Source organism: Tachypleus tridentatus, chromosome 3, assembly GCF_004210375.1.
Source record: "Tachypleus tridentatus isolate NWPU-2018 chromosome 3, ASM421037v1, whole genome shotgun sequence".
Taxonomy (NCBI): domain Eukaryota; kingdom Metazoa; phylum Arthropoda; class Merostomata; order Xiphosura; family Limulidae; genus Tachypleus; species Tachypleus tridentatus.
The window spans coordinates 6486122-6504073 of NC_134827.1; the positions used below are offsets into that span (position 1 = coordinate 6486122).

The 17952-nt window shown below is 32.9% G+C and overlaps 2 protein-coding genes across 9 annotated transcripts in view; one reads left to right on the plus strand and one right to left on the minus strand.

The window, feature by feature from the left end:
- LOC143246273 (serine/threonine-protein kinase 16-like) overlaps positions 1–12212 on the minus strand; it is a 54858-nt gene extending 42646 nt beyond the window's left edge. The window contains 5 exon segments of the mRNA XM_076492727.1: positions 2723–2745; positions 2748–2956; positions 9827–10041; positions 10307–10374; positions 12080–12212. Coding sequence (XP_076348842.1) covers positions 2723–2745; positions 2748–2956; positions 9827–9936 — 342 coding nt within the window. The 5' untranslated portion in view covers positions 9937–10041; positions 10307–10374; positions 12080–12212.
- Positions 12213–16076: 3864 nt separating this feature from the next.
- The window catches only part of LOC143246274 (protein lin-54 homolog), a 62277-nt gene continuing 60401 nt past the window's right edge, over positions 16077–17952 (plus strand). For 2 of the 8 annotated variants that reach the window (XM_076492728.1, XM_076492733.1), the window contains exon 1: positions 16077–16233. The gene's annotated coding sequence lies outside the window, so the exon portion shown is untranslated. Of the gene's footprint in view, positions 16234–16264; positions 16492–17898; positions 17918–17952 lie in introns of those variants that run through there. The other 6 variants (XM_076492732.1, XM_076492734.1, XM_076492730.1 and 3 more) reach the window with 5 other exon arrangements.

Here is a 17952-nt window from a genome sequence, read left to right on the forward strand (position 1 = left end):
CTTGCCACCACAACAAGCACACGTCAAGGAACCACGACATGATGTTTCTGAGTGATCGAACCACTGACACTGGAAACCTCAGAGAGGGTTTGGAATGTATGGCAATACCTTGCAATTAAGATAACCTGCCTTGATAGTAACAGGTTGACCTGGTGACAAATGTCAGAATGAGAATATTGGTCGGCATCGTAATTCCATATTTGCGAGTGGAGATACTTCTCACCACAGAAACTCCTTGAGTGGAGAAACCAGCAAGAATCTCAGACTTGGGGATGTTCTTCAAATCCCTCTCAACATTAACTACTAGTGATGAGTTCAAAGTAGCAGAGGTGTAACCTCAATAGGTATATTCCCAATTGCCTTTCTAAAACAAGTAATAAATTATTTCAATCCCTGACAAGTGCCACGCCCATGTTCAACAGATTTGTTTGAACTTTACAGCCTACATGTAGATTTTACATGCACATGCATGTAGTCATCTAAAAGAGCTCATTTTACACTACAATATAATAATGGTTAATTTGAAATTAGCATGAAGTTGTCATCACATAATACACATAACTGTAGTGTTGTCAGATGCTTGATCAACTATAGCACTTACAGTTGTTTCTCACCTAAATACGTTATAGTTAGAGATGCAGTTTAAATTGTATTTAAATTATTATATTTTAGTTAACTACATATTAGTCATGTTTAAAGAGCATAATTAAAATGTTTAAATATTTTTTAAATACACATCATACTTTGTATCAGTTCTCAAGGCTCATAATATTACATGGCACACAAATATTTTGCTAGAGGGTTTTGTATTTCTCCTAAAAAACATGTTTTATTTTAAAAAATTATGTTCAAATTTAATACTTAAGCATAAAGGAGGTTTGAATGTCAGCACAACCCCAAAAAAGATGTATAGAAATTTGCTAATTGCATAAGTATTTACCCCTCCAAGTCAGTACTTGATGGAAGCAGTCTTTAGAAGCAATTACTGCTGCGAGTCTTTTTTAGATACATCTTTATCACCTTTATAAAATGTGATGGTACAAATTTTGTCTATTCTTCCTGGAAAATTGCTCTAATTAGGACAAATTGAGGATTGTTGCTGGACTGCAATTTTCAAGTCTTGCCATACATTTTCTATTGGATTCAAATCAGGATTTTGATTGGGCCACAACTGGATATTTACTTTCTTCTTTTCAAACCACTTAATATAATTTTGGCCTTGTGATTCAGTTCATTGACCTGCTGAAATGTTAATTTTTGACTCAGTTCTATATTCTTGGCTGACCCAAGCATGTTTTCCTCTAGGATTCACCTATATTTTGTACCATCCATTTTCCCCTCATTCCTGAAAAACTTCCCAATCTCTGCTAATGAAAAACATCCCCATAACATAATGCTTGCCACCAATATGCTTGACAGTTTGGATGGTGATGACTAAGTGGTGAGTTGTGTTGGGCTTGCAGCAGACTTAACACTGAATTTAAACCCAAATGTTCAATTTTTGTCTTATCTGACCACAAAAATCTTCTGCCACTTCTGCAATATCACTTCCATGCTTTGTTGCAAACTCTATACAAGATTTAAGTTTATTCTTTTTCATTGATAGCTTCTTTTGTTGAAACTTGCCCATATAGGTCAGCTTTGTGTAGGGACCAGGATATTGTCGGCGTAAGAACACCGATTCCCATCTCAGACACGACACTTTGCAAATCTTTCAAAATCACTGCCAGCTTCACAGTGGAATCTCAAACAGGTTTTCTACTCATTTTGCTGCTTAGTTTGGAGTGGTGGCCTGATTTGGAGAGCGACTGGACAGTATAAAACACATTCCACTTTCTCACCATATTGAAAAGGATAACAGCAACTTCAATTTTTTTTGTAACCTCCTGATCTGCATTTCTCTACTACTTTATCCCTGAATTGTGTGGAAAGCTTCTTGCTCTTCATGATTGGTATGTCACATCACTATGTGAGTAGTAACTTGAACATGTGTATTTACCCTAAATTCAAGTTAAACCACTTTTCATTACACACAGACAGAGACCATTACACTACATTTGTGTCTTTCAAGGTATTCTTTTGTACCTGAAATGAGTTAGAGTTGCCAAAACAAAGGGGTTGAATACATATATAACTGAGAATATTCTAATTTTCTTCAAAATCTAATTTTTTCAGCTCTCAGTTTGGAGTAGTTTGTGCAGATACTAAATATAAAACCCCATTTGAAAGTTTCAAGACAGCAAGTTCAGATAGCAACAAAGCATGGAATGTTTATAGTAGGGGTTAACAACTTTCTAATGCACTGTGTATGTGAACTGTAAAATATGTCCTACAATATTACTTCCCTACTATCATGAATTTTGGATCTTTTATCAGTTTAGATCTCAAATAAGTTTTGTGGTATTTTACAAAAAAAATTATACCAAATTCAATGCAGACAAACTGAACCACATATTTAGAAAACATTTTTTTATGCTTTTTAACTTCTAACACAATGCTTATAATTAAAAACTTTGTTTTAAGCCACGATATGCTCATTTTCCTCCTGCTAACTTAAAACAAGATTTCATCTTGAAAGCAAAAACAAACAAACAAAAAAACCTACATTTATTTCAAAGGTTAACAAACTTTTAGTGGCATTAAATTTTTAAGTTACTCATTCTTTAGTTTAATATAATAGCTTTATCATATTTAAATAACAATTAAAAAAAAGTAATCTTACTCTGTAATATGGGAAGAGTACACGCCTTCGCTAACATGGTTATGACCCAGAACGTGTTTTTCTACCAGACACCCATCGACACATTCAACAATATTAGGATGTTTGAAACATCTGTAATATTCCATTTCTTGCACTGCAATCCTTTCATCTTCTTTACTGTGGCACACAATCCTTTTGAGGGCAAAGTTGTGACGAGTCTCTGGATCATGTACCAAATCCACTACACTAAACCCTCTATAAGGAAGAAAAATATGAAATTCATTTAAATGACTGACTATCTTAAACTCACTGAAACTGCTAAATTCCTGACTCATTAGCCCCATTCAGTTAAATGAAATCTTTGTTTAAAATAATTGGCAAAAAATTAAGTTTCTGAGATAGTTTTGACACCAAAGAGAAAGACCTAAAGAACAATTCAACTTCAGAATAGCTATACTAAAATGGGAGAATAATGAAGGAGAGCAAACTGAGAGATCAATAGTGGTAAAGCACTAGGTGCATGAAAATAAGTGGAAGAACAAGTACTGAAAAGAGAAAGGTTGTGATCAGAGAGCATACGCTCTACAGAGCGACTCCTCCCATCAATAACAGCACTTCCCCAGAAGAGATGATGTCCATCAAAGTCCCCCAGGAGTAGAAAGGGAGATGGCAACTGTTCAACAAGAGCATCAAGGTCTGATTGATCATATGTTTCTCCAGGAGACAGGTAGAGAGAACAAACAGTGATGGTATGACCCAAGGAAACACGGATGGCTACAGCCTCCAAGGGTGTGTTGAGTAACAAAGACAGGGTGGGCACATGCTGATCAACCAATAGTGCCACCCCTCTATCACACAGCCTGTCATTTCTGTACAGAGAAAACTGCCAAATGGTGACTGTATCAGCAGGTTTCAGAAATATTTCCTGTAAAGAAAGACATTCAGGATGGTAGGAAGCAATCAGTGTTTTGATGTCATCCAGATTAGAACGTAAACCTTGACAGTTCCATTTTATCAAGGTGGCCATTTCTAATGATGGGTAGCCGAAGTGGCTGGAGAACCCTTCTGTTTACAACCACGTCTTTTTTTCCTTTCTTTCCTTAGTCGGAGGAGGTCTATCGACCTCCATGGATACTGCCCTGGGTCAATTGGGCAGGTCTTTGTTATTGGAAGGGGATTCCAGTGATTGAGAACGTGAATGAATGATTGTTTTGCCTTTTGGGGTGGGAGAAAAAGATGTATCAGAAGAAATGCCTGTATTTGAAACTGAAGGATGTGGATCTTGAGGTTTGTTGGAATGTATGGGAGGAACAGAAATGGGTGTGGAAGTCGATTCATCAACCTTTTTAACAATGGAGGTCAAAAGGCTTTTCATTTGTTTTGAAAACAATTCCTTGGAGGCACAGAGAGATGTGTCTGCACTCCCACCGTAGTTGTGGAGCAGTGCAGCAGCATATGTCCCAGATGGAGTGGCGGGCAGCAATTTCCAAGCCTCAGGATAACTAATGTTATGAGTTGTTTTCAAATGCTGCACCTCTTTTTCCTCCAACCATTTTGGGCAAGTATAAAAAGTAGGAAGGGTGAGAACCATTGCAGGTGATGCAATGTGGGTCCATGTCACATCCATATGCATCGTGGTCCTTGCCCCCAAAATGAGCACGTCAGGGAACCACGACATGACGTCTTTGAATGGCCGAATCTCTGACATTGGAAACATCGGAGAGGGTTTGGAATGTATGGCCGTACCCTGCAAATTAGATAACCTGCCTTGATGGTGGCAGGTGCACTTGGTGATGTAAATGTCAAACGAGGGTATTTCTCGGCAGTGTAACTCCATCTTCTGCAGTGGAGATCGCCTCACTGAGGAAACTCCTTGAGTGGAGAGACCAGCGAGAATCTCTGACTCGGGGCGCTTCAAATCTTTTTCAATAATAACTCCTCGTGATGATTTCAAGGTAGCATGAGGGTAACCTCAATAGGTATATCCCCAATTGCCGTTGAATTCAAGAGGAGTTCACTGTGTTGGGATGTGGATGTTTCAACTAATATGTCTCCAGATCGAAGCTTCTTTACTGACTTTGGAGAGCCAGCAAGACCATATAGTCCCTTCTGAACAAGAAAGGGGGACATTTGCCCTAAAGGTTTTTCTGAAAGAGAATGTAATATAAGAAAATGAGGTACGTTTGTTCCAGATGTTGAAGATTGCTGCTCAGAGTTTTCAAGACGTGGGCATTTACCTATTGACTGTTTTTTCACTATTTTATTTAAATTTTTTGAAGAAGGATCCATAGGAAAAAAGAAGAATTTCGGTACCCACTGACCCCACCCACCATGGAGTCCTACAAGGGGATGCACTACAATGTCATGCAAGGACAATGCAGCAATGCCAGGGTTTCATGAGCACTATACCCAAACACTAGCATCAGGCACAATGTCCACAACACCCATTGAGAACTTCCAACACTGGTGCTTGGTTGACTCTAGCCCAAGTGGACCAGCCGAATGACCCAATGGGGGCCACCCAAAGGCTGCCCGTCTACAGAAATTTAAGGCCAAAGTGGTGTGTTAGGGTTGGACCCCTCAACCACCAGGATCCTCCCCTCCCCTTCACGGGTCACTATGCACGGCAAACACGTGGGTGGATGTTTAGATCCCAGAGAAGGTAACCAAACAGAACAGAACCTTCCCTGGGAGGTTCCCTCACCATGTACAGGAATCCATACCCAGGGGCAAATTAAAAATAATCTGTTTATAAAAATATGCATATATGTAAAAGAAGAAGCTCACCAAAATTCCACCCAAGGTAATACATAATAATAAAGAAAATCAAGATTAGCTTAGATTGAACATTTAATATACAATTAAGAGTAAAGCTACAAATCAAAAGAAATATTACATAAAGACATAGTTTACATTGCATAAATGAATTATCCCATGTGAAGTTAATACACACTGAGGAAAAGTAAGGTTACTATCAGGCTAACTATCTTTCATCATGTTGTGTTTATAGTCAATATTACTTCAAAACAATGCGCCTATTGTGGCTGATACACAATGCAAAATTATCTCACAAATGACACAACATCGGCTAAATGCTTCATCGTTTTGAACAATACACAATACATTTATACATGCATGCCATGTTTTACTTTTCAATAAAAGAAAAATGAAATTAATAGGTAAATACCTGTGAAACCTTTGGTTTATCAAGCAAAATCCCTGATGATTTGTTGTAACTTGAAATCAACGTGGTTGTCTAATCTTCGTCAAAGCTCAAGATAGAATGGCATTACAGAGGGATCAGCAATACAGCGCTTGAGTTTCAGTGCATTCGGTATGTTGCTATGGGACACATGATATGTACTTCCGTCTTAATGAAGACGTTGAGTTCTACAGATCTATGTCTCTTTGATGTTAACTGTTAAGCAACAACAATGATTGTGTTTTCCATATTTTATGAATATATGTAGGTAACAATACTGGGAGGCTTGGCTCATTTGGGGGGGGGGGTCAACCCCCCAAAAGCCCCCTGTCTGGCACTGCAACTGCTTTGAATTAGTTTGCATATAAAGTGGGCAAACTATAATTATTCTCATTATTTTTCCTAACTAGTTGTACTAGTGGTGACCATAATGTTTTTATGGATTACAATTCAATACTTTCAAGTTTCTTGTCTTCAAGTTATGGCATCAAACGTAATACTCAATCATTGAGCTTAAGTTACTGTAGATGTTATCTAACCAAGGATAATTTATGTACCTGAAGAATTATATTATCATGTTTTTATTCTGTGTGTGCAGAGATTCAAATAAATTAGTAAAAAGAAAAAAAGTAGTATGATAGAGCTAAACAATAAATTATATGTGCATTAATTATATCAATCACTGTCACGTAACATAACTAATTCATTATATTCACAAGTAAACTAACTTGTGTTAAAATAATCAACTAACTGAAATTAGTGTTTCCATACTATTCTAACTATCCAAGTAATCAAAATATTGCCATTATGAATTCTGACTTTTATTTTCGATTATTTGGATTTGTTCAGCTTAAATCTTTAGTATTGACTCAAAAAATAAGTAACTAATTTAAAATGGAGTTTCTGATTATTCAATTTAATTATTCCACTATCCAAGTAATGTAATTATGTTATAATTGTTTTTCATCATGATTATTAGTTAGTTCAAATCTGTTCAACTAAATGTAGTAAGAGAAGTAGTGTACATTAGAGCTTAGCAATGTGTTTTACTACCAATGAGCATTGATTATATTGATTATTGTAACATTAAGTGATTAATTGAAACAATGATTAACATCATTAAAATAATCAATTTATTGGCATTAGTGTTTCTGATTATTCCAATTTTTTATTGTTTCAACAATCCAAGTAATTAAAATATTGCTAATGGTTTCTCATTATTATATTTTAAAATAAATTCAAGTTTGTCAAGCTTCAAGCTGGTATGGCAAGGTGTTTAGGGTGGTTGCCTCCTGATTCAAGGATCATGGGTTTGATTCCTGTTGCAACCAATCTTACTTGCCCTTGACCATTGGGGCTTTACATCTGTTTCTCATTTACAACAAAGTTGCTAAGGTTATCCTTCACCATCACTAATTCTGAAGACTAAAGGGAAAGCAATAAGTTGGCGACACCCACCACCTACTCATAGGCTACTCTTAACATTACACAAAAGTTATTTCTATTTCTAATGGTATGAATGTGCATGGCAGTACGCATGCATTCATGCTAAAAGTGACTCATAAGTGAATAGATGTAGCCTAAAGCCCATTGGTTATATAATGAGACAGAGCAATACTTGTTCATACTTTTATAGTTTGGACTAAACAATAATATAGTTATTTATGGAATGACTGCTTTAACAAATAAAAAACCTTTTTAATATTTATTCAAAAATAAAAAGTTCATTGCTGAATAACTTGCTCACTTGTAAGGAAATTACAAGATAGTCTAATAACAGACCATGTTTTGTACAACATTGAGTAAACTTACTAATACAAATAAGCTCCTCTTTAATTACAACTAGGTCTAGTTAGACAGAATGCACCAAAAGAAAAAAAAGCATGGCTATTGCCATGCGTTTCTTAAACACTCCAAAGTACAATAAGCTTTAAGTTGTTTAAATCATTGCTTTCTCAGCATACTTGCACGTTTCTACAAATTCATCCTGCCTTTACTGTAAAAATGATTAGTGTTTATATTTAATGTTTTCTTTTCAAACTTTTCTTCATATCAACAACTTCTCACTTAAACATTTATGATGTTTTATACATTCAAAGTTATTTTTAAGTTCTTCATTTTGATAATGGAATTAGAAATAATGAATCCAAAGCACCTGTAATTAAGTTTTTTGCTGTTGTGATTTACATATTTCTTCTAATATTTCAATTTATATCAATAATTTTAGAGTTACAGAAATTCAGTCAAATTGTACACTGGTTACTGGTGAGATACCTCAGGTGTCAAAATGTAGACCATTGCATTTTTATTTAGATTAACAATTGTAATAGTATTATAATTAGTAAACTTTGATGACTATATTAAACATTGTTATTTCTAATTCTATTGAAGACTGGTTGGTAAATTGGACAAATATTTGGCAAATGACTAATTATATTAACTTCAATATAATATATTTGGTTTATCATAATATGGGTCACGTTTAACAGAGATGGGAACCTGTGATGATGAGAAACCAACTTGAAGTGAAAATGTATTCTCAAAATGGCTGATATGGGTATTAGTACATTAATTAAAATAAAGTACAGAACAAGATTTTGACTTTCTTAGGTCATCTTCATGTTAATAAAAAGATTTTTCTGTATTTTAATTAAAGTGCTAATACCCTTTCTAACCATCTTGAGAATACACAGATGAGAATTAATTTAATGATGTGACTGAAAAACAAATCATCTCATCATAGTAGTAAGTAATTAACTCATGATGTTGAAATAGTGATCTGTTGCTTGTGGTAAAGTTAACAGAATCTTAGCTGTATTTAGAAACATATAGACAACAAGTCAAATTGGGCAATTTATAAATCATAAGTTTAACCTCACTTGGAAGTCAACATTTTCCTTAACTGAAATCAAATTTCCAATAATACTTACCTCCACTGACACTATCGCTATTCTTTGATATTATCTTTGCCCATATAAGCATTGGTCTTGCATGTTCCAGTCTATTATACCCAACTTCAATGCCCTTGGCAATATTTAATCTCCAAATTTCTCCACCCTTATCAATATGTCCTCAATCCTAGTACTGTATTCATATACAGTTATATGACATAATCATCATAACTTTGTGTCAAATCTGAACCAGAATTACAAGTAGGCTTCTGTGCAAGTTAGTGATACTCCTACTGACACCAAGGGAATAACACCCAGAAACGCAAGTAGGAGGAAGCCCCAATTATTCCAAGTGTAAAGAAACACTCTAACAGTGATGGAAAAGACTCTGTCTACTACCCCAGTAACTGGAAATTGGGTGTGTTTTGGACTTCCTAGCTCCACCACTAATAGAATATGGGGGAAGAAGATGCATTTGGCAGCCCTGAGGAACAGTATATTGGTGAACTAAGTTCCCTAAATTTTTAAAGCAAACTGACCTTAATGTACTCAAGCCAATGATCAGCAGGGACAGGCAAAATCCCATTTAGCTTTACACATGATAGTCCATAAATGGCAGTCAAAGGTTTCTTTTAAAATAAAAGGTAGGTTTAAATTTTTGCTTTTCTCAAAGGTGAATGTGCAAAATAAGGCTTGTTGTTATCCACAAATTATGTAATGTGAATGATCAACAACTGTTAAAAGAACCATGCAAATTTAATTTCTGTCTAGAAGACATTCTCAAAAGAATACTTAGAACAAATACTGATTTCATAAAAGATAATCATAAAAACTCAAGCCAACAAATCATTAAAAGCTAAACTGCAGTATCTAAGAAATGTTATGAAGAACAGAGATTGCATTTAGTCTTTGCAGCAAAGGAAAGCTACATATTTCTTATTTTAGTACAGGTATTAACACACTTGCAAGATACCCTATTAATGATGCAAAACAAATCTCTCTTACATTCATATAACAATGTTCTATACAAACCCTTCTCCAAGTCTAGTTTTTATTGTGTATTTTTTATCATTCACTTCAACAGTTTCCTTTCCACAGGTACAGCCCATATTAAAAAGAATGCTTAGCCCAAGGCTGTTCATGCTGCAGATGTCAAGTCTTTGATACAGTACAATATATTGTACTTAAATAAAGCACCAATGTGGTAACATCAGTCTATTTTGCACAAAAGATAAACCAAATGCCACCTAAAAGAAAAAAATTATATAATCAATAAAAGCAAGCAACATTCTAAGAAAACATTTAAAACATTTAGTGATATTACAAAAAAAATAGTTCAAGTCTGTGAAAAATATTGTATATAAACAAACAACCGAAACATAAAACCAGTACAAGTGGTAAACTACATTTACTTTGATGAGACACACACACCTAAAAGCCTACCATTTGAAAATAAATTACATCATCAAAATGTATGTTTATCTTTCAATGAAATATTACAAGATTATTTACCTTTTAATTACATCAGTTGCACAGAAAATAGGCCTTGTCATATTACAGGAAACTTAAGCAATAAAATCCTATCAATAAACATTTATATTAATAAAAAAGCCACAAAAATAAACAATTCTACAAATAAAAAATTTCAAGCACAGTTTCTCTTAGAGGAAGAAATACAAAATACTAATTTAGATTATATTTCAACTTCTATACATAATATAAAAATGTGAAAACTTTGAAAGCCTAAAAAAAATCTTGTGACAAAATTATTTTTTAGCTAGTCTTAAAAATGTGAAAGAATTTGATAGTATTATGCTTCTGATAGAGTGGTTCAAATATATCAAAGATTTTCTGATAAATATACAAGACCTAAGAAACAATTTTATCTAGATTTAATACTTTGATGGGTAAAGGTGAAGTATGTATGCCAAATGGCCTTCTGTTGTTTAATTTTGTTTTCACTGCCTTAAAATAAATTTCTTCAGGTTCACAGATTTACACTATTTCCTCCAAGACTTTTAAGTTAAGCTAAAAATATTCTCCTGACAGCTATTCCTGAAAAATCTTTCTCTCTCTTTTACCTCAGAAATCTCACATGGCAGTACATTTTACTTCTACACAAATATAAATTGATAAGATAAAACTGTTCAATATATCACAGTTAAACATTTATCAATGAAGTAAAACATTATTAATATAACGTAGAAGTTCAATATTAACTTTCCAGTTCTGTTAAAACTATGTTATCAATGTATGTGAATTAAAAAAAAAATGAATTCATTTAAAAATTTCAGAAAGTTAAAACAAACAAAAATAACTATATATATGATTGCAATAAAATCTCATTTGTGATATTAATACTGTCTGGAGGTGTTGCAATTTATTAACAAATTACAATAGGCAAACTATTTTCCCAGTAAAAGATACAAGTCCTTATTTAACTTTTAATTTACATTATAAATAGCATTTAACTCTGCACAGCTGCAGTGCTGTAATATTCATACTACAGGGTGGCCCCTAAGTCCCTACCCATCCATATGTTATTATGTTGCATTCAATTACGCATGTATTATAGATGTTTCTTTTTTATAAGAGAATTATGGCCAACTTACACTTGAAGAGCATATTGTGACAAGTACATGGGTGCAAAATACTGGTTACACCCTGGATACATAAGATATATGGATGGGTAGGGACTTATGGACCACCCTGTATAATGGGGAATCATTTTTTAAGGCTAAAAGTTATTAATATATTTTAAAATATGACATTTTGACTTTTGTTTAGAAATACTTTGGTTTAAAAACTGCTTTGCATCATTCTAAAAAAAAAAAAAAAAGAGTAAAATTTTAGATTTGATGCACATGAAATGAAGACAATGTGCATATAAATAATAAAACATAGGCATGTATTTTATATTGGTATTAACCCTAATGTCAGTACTTTCTAATTGTGTGAACATCCATGAAGCAATCTGAATAAAATTTAGAGTCAAGACCATAGTATTATTATTATATTGCTAGTACAAGTAGTAGTATATTTACTATTACTTTAATACAAGCTCATATTATTCGTTAATAATACTTAATATAAATTAATACTGATATTGATATTTAATAGTAAGTACTATTTAGTATTATTATTAACGAATAACGATATCCTACATTTTTAACATGAAAGTTTAAAACGGCATTGTACTTTTCAATTATAACAACAGGCAAAACGTGATTTCATCTTTAAAGTAAGTTTAATTACGAGCTATACATCTTATCAAGGTTTACGTACGCAGATGAAACGGGGAAAATATAATAAAATTATACAACTTTTCTCTATATTTCTTTCGAAGTAGCCGCTAACGTAACCATGAAAAATTAAAACAGCAACAGCAAAACACAGGTGGCACTATTATTTTAAGCTGAACATTTCAAAGCCTAGTGTTAAATAACAGAAACGAAATGGAAGAAAACAAAAGAACTCTAAAAGAATATTGTCATCAACAATTTAAAATAACTTCAACGACCTATTCTTGAAGTATCAATTGAAAATATTCAATAAATAAATAAATACACACGTGGAAACAGTAAGTTTATAAACGCTATGTGAAAATCAGTTCAATGTTCTTAATCCAAATAATATTCAAAAATCAATAGCTGAACAACCGAAACAATTTCAATGAACGTTTGAATAAAACAATGAATAGTTTTAAAATAACTAAATAAAATAAATATTTTGACATACATAATCATAATTTCTAACGACCCTCATGTCAAAATAATGTTGAAACGCAAATCAATGCATTTAAAATGAAACCTTAAGTTAAAATTTGTTTATAATTATGCTAACATATGTAAGGAAACAAAAGACTTACACTATCACTTAAGAGAGTTAATTAAACAGGATAATAGGTAATAAAAAAAGGAAATAAGGAAATATGTTTTCTGAAAATTTGAAAGACAACAGTAATTATCCTGTTAAGGATTTCGTTAAGCACCTTAACAATAAATAAAATATTTGAATGGGAGTAAGACCTTTGAGATATGATAATAGAAGGCTTATATTTAAGGACTATAAAATGGATGGGTTATTAAATTCTATTTTTTAGATTTTATTAATGAAAATTTAAACAGTATTTTTCATCCGGAGGCCCAGCGTGGTCAGGTGGGTAAAGGCGCGCGACTGGTAAGCTGAGGGTCGCGGGTTCGAATCCCGTCACACCAAACATGATCGCCTTTTCAGCCGTGGGAGCGCTATAAGTAATGGTTAATCCCACTATTCGTTGGTAAAAGAGTAACTCAAGGGGTGGCGGTGTATGGTGATGACTAGCTGTCTTCCCTCTAGTCTTAAACTGCTGAATTAGGTATGCCTAGCGCAGATAGCCCTCGTGTAGCTTTGCACGAAATAAAAAGAAATATTCTCATCCTGAGCTATTGCTATTGGAGAACGTTATTAGGATTGAGGCTTAAATATCTGTCTTTAAAAAATGTTCCAAAGATATATAAATCATTATTGTTTAGTTGCCTGATGAGAATATGGTACGCAGAGATTCTATACGATTTTGCCTTTTATTTTATTGGAGAAATTTGTATTTTTTACCTTTACTCCAGTTCTCTGCGGTTATCTCAAAAACACGTGGTTAAAAAAAACGTGCAATTGATTTTATTCTAGCTACCATTCTTATCTTGATATGATACTCTTTTTCCTCGTAAATATTGTTGAAAATTGTGCAAGAAGGTTAATGACAACAGTGTCCTTCAGTGTTAGAGCAGATGATATCTAGAGATTACAGAATTCCTACGTTAAAGGAAAATAATCATTCACGCTGATAATACTAAACATTATAGATAAATCTAACGTTTCCCTCTAAGAAAGAAACATTGAATTTACAAACTTTCACCAATTTTCTTGAGAGATTAGATTGATGGGAAAATGTCTTAAATTGTAAGAGAAATCCAAGTTATCATTTACAAATTCAATAGAAGGAAACTGTATATTATAATCCGCAAGAAATGCACACTGTGTTTTGTGGTATTGAAAAAATAAACCTTGTTCATTTTGTTTTACATATTCTGTCTTTGTCTTATTATCTTATATATTTTAAAACTCAGATTATAGTTAAATTTAAATTTACTTCATAATTTATCATGCTCTATCCTCAAGTAATAAAGCACAACTGCCTAACACTCTCTGGTAATATCAGTTAAGCTTTTCGTGTATGAGTGGTGGGAAAACGTTTTGAAAGTCTTTTCTTTTAACAGATGATTTGCAAAGTCATTCAACAATGTTTAAAAAGTTGGTGGATAGTTAACATGATCTCGTTGGGAAAATCTTGTCTTTTGACAATCCTTGGAGAGAATACTGCTCATGGTGATGAAGATAAAAATTTTAATTTGGTATACCTGAATATTTACAAAGCATTCAAGGATCTACATAAAATACTTGTTAAAAACTGACAAATTTAAAAGAATGTTTAGTGTAGGTTGTATTACTAATTAATTTATTTTGTGTTTGTAATTAACTGACATCGAAGCTATCAAACATTGTGTTTGCCATACTTTGATGCCGAGGTTAGAGATATTTAAGTGATAGACGTATAAATAAAATAACTGCGATCAAACAAGGGGAAACAGAGTATTATAAAAGTCTCGTGAAAGAGAAGTTCAGTCACAGAAAAGTTAGAAAACGCAAAGTTAACCATCGTAGGGGTAAATGGCTTAACGTTTGATTTGTTAAAGTGAAATTAACAGTTCGAAAGAAATAAGGAGGATAATTTGTCTTGTAAAAGATTGTACTAAACTAATTGAACCCGTCTGCATGGACTTGGCTAAAAATGTAGACGATTATTGAAAGCACAAAGAGCACTCAATTATTGGAAGTTCAGAATACAACTGTAATAACTCACGCAACAGCGTAAGTGAATTATATACGGGTAATATTGTGATGAAAATAGAGAAAAATATCTTGGCTTGACAACTTAATTGGCTTAAGTGGGCTTTTGAAAAGAACTGTTTAGTGTTTAAGACACAACTGTGATCTCCATAGTGTGAAGAATATTTGTACATATATTTAGCTTGTTTCGAAAACATATATATATTATTTAATAGCAAAACAACAAATGGAGTGTGTGCTGCTCGTTTAGTGTAGAATTTATTGTTAAAAACTCATAGAATCCTATTGTAGAAAAATTCTTAGCCCAACACACCCATATATTTACATTGCTAACAATACTACTGAAAAGTAGTTTCTGACCAAATTGATATATATGAGAATGAGGAGTTAGTTGGATCGAAAAATGGTTTGAAAAAGGAAAGCAAGACATTTTTATAAATGATGTTCAATCAAACTGGAAAATACACAATACAGAATGCCAAGTTAAAGATATGTATTTTAAGCTAATACATAAGTTTATTCCAACAGTTTCATGACGTTTAGATATTTCTGTATCCCATCCGTATATAGTATTTACTTCCAGTTTTGGTGTATAAATTATAGAACAATTAGAATGCAGTTTAATTACATTAAAATCATATCTTAAATATAAAATCCAATAGACTGTTTTGTTAAGCACAAAGCTACATAATGGGCTATCTGTACAGTGTCAAAACTCACTAATAAACTTGGCAGAGTAGGTTTATCATGAAGAGTTTCAAATTTATGTTTCGTAGTTTTGATTAGGCCCGGGATGGCCAGGTGGGTTAAGACTTTCGACTCGTATTCTGAGGGTCGCGGGTTCGAATCCCCGTCGCACCAAACATGCTTGCCATTTCAGCCGTGGGGGCGCTATAATGTTCAGTAAATCCCACTATTTGTTGGTAAAAGAGTAGCCCAAGAGTTGGCGGTGGGTGGTGATGACTAGCTGCCTTCCCTCTAGTCTTACACTGCTAAATTAGGGAAGTCTAGCGCAGATAACCCTTGTCTAGCTTTACGCGAAATTCCAAAACAAACAAACTTTTAACTAACTTTTCCTGTATTATTCGTGAAGTTGATCGTCATTTTCTTTTTCAATCCCAAATGGAACTAGTTATTTGAAAAACAGCAGTGATGTACGAAAAGCGTGTAATAGGTGTAATTTTACACCTATCCTTTACATTTTATGTGTTTATTAACCAATATGTAGACATAACACAGTTTAAGTTTTAACATACTTTGTAATCTGTAATAAGATTAGAGCTTTATATCATTATTATTATCTATAACAATATGAGTATTTATAGGTGAATAGGGTGGATTAAATATGACGCGACCTTCCATATTTTAGCTTTTTGCGACTGCGCGTGAACGTGGCAAGGCATAAACCTATCGCAAGAGATGTTTGGTTACTCTCCTATGACGTGTGGTACTAGACGAAACATCACGAGTGGCGCGCGCTGTTTGTGGTGGAAAACTGATCTTGGCCTTCTAATACTATAAGAAGTTACTGACGGTGGGAGGATGGTAATAAAGTGCGTAAATAATTTTGTATATTGAGACAGGTTAATTCTCACCCCCCCCTTTCGTTTTTTTTTAATACCCATTACAGTCAATTTATTTATACACTTGCATTGGTAGCAGTTTTTCATTAATTCATGCATGAATTGCAAAGGAAACTTTAGTTTGGAAAAGAAATATTACCCGAATTTTCTAATTTGCTTACTTAGTACACACAGAAATTATATGCATCATGTAATGGATGTGGAGATGGGTGGTATGGGACTGTGGAGGTAAAAACTAATGCATCTATATGTTAAAAGTTGTTAGTATTACAGTAGATGCTATACTGTTACTTTTCTTGGTAGTTAATAGTGTAATACTACTAGTACTGCAACTTTTAATGACATTATTTTTGCAGTATTACTATTAGTACTGTACCACTACCTGTGAAAATAGTGCCATTGTGATATGTGGTATTGTTAGTACCAATAACATATTACTTTTGGTTTTAATAGCTTAGTTTTCTGGCCTTAGAATTTGGAGTCTCATCATTTTTTGCCTCTGTCAACTAAAACATATTTATGAAACTAAAAGTTAAATAAAGCAAAACTAAACTAACACTTGAAGAAAACTTAGCAGTACCAGATTGTAGTACTACTTTTGTCGTCTTAAATGTTTGTTACCCTGTTTTGTCTTATCTTGAAGAGTCACACTAAATTATTTCTTTTGATTGTAGTGTAACTTTAGGAAACTTAGTAAATTAACTTATTAGATCTTATTCTTAAATTAACTGATTATTTTAACAATTGAATAGAAAAAAAATGCACTGCATTAATAAATACTTGGAAGTAAGACTAGGAATATGTATATGGAAGAGGAACAAAATTGGGTATATGAATATTTACTTTACTATATGCAACTCAGATTTTATTATCTTAATCATGAATCAGTTTCCCATTTTGGTCAATGAAGTTTAAAGAACAAATTTAGTTTTAATTCCAGTTTGTACAGTTTTTTTTTTGTGGTAAATTGTTGTGTGAAAAATTAGTATATGTAAAGCTCATGTGTATCTGAAAGAAGAGAAATTTTTATGGTTTGCTGTTTGTATTTTTTCTACTTATAAAATATATTGTAGTATAGTATCATATTTGTGGTTTAGTCAAAATTGTGAATTTTAATATTTGATGGGAGGATGCTGTAGTTTATTTGTAGCCATTTTCTAGAAGGAGTTATTGCTGAGGCAAAAAGGGATTACAATAGTCTTAGTGCAAAATATAAAATTTAAAGACTTTTATATATTTTTAACTGGCAAAATGTAATGAACCATTAAGAATTTTTTTGGGTTTTGTTTGTCTTAATGTTCGTACTGAAAACACAAAGTGTAATTTATACATTATATGTTGATAACTTCTTTAGAAGGTGATATGATTATTTTTTTAAAATTCTTGGTAAAAACTTTCAAAACATTTATAGAGACTACTTTTCATTTGTTAAAAGTTTGGTTATAGAAAAGTTTTTTTTAATTTATTTTTAATAGGGTTTGTGATATTGTGGTTATGAGTACCTTAGATGATGTTGCCTTTTGTGATTTTTAGGAAGTCTAACAAGGCACTGTGTAAAAAATAAATTAGTTACTATGCTTGAGGAATTTTTGAAAATGTGTAAAACGAGAGCACATAAGATTAACTTTATGGCAGAAAGCTGTGATTGATAAAGGTAAGCATTTTTCAGATTAGGAGAGGTGGTTTGTA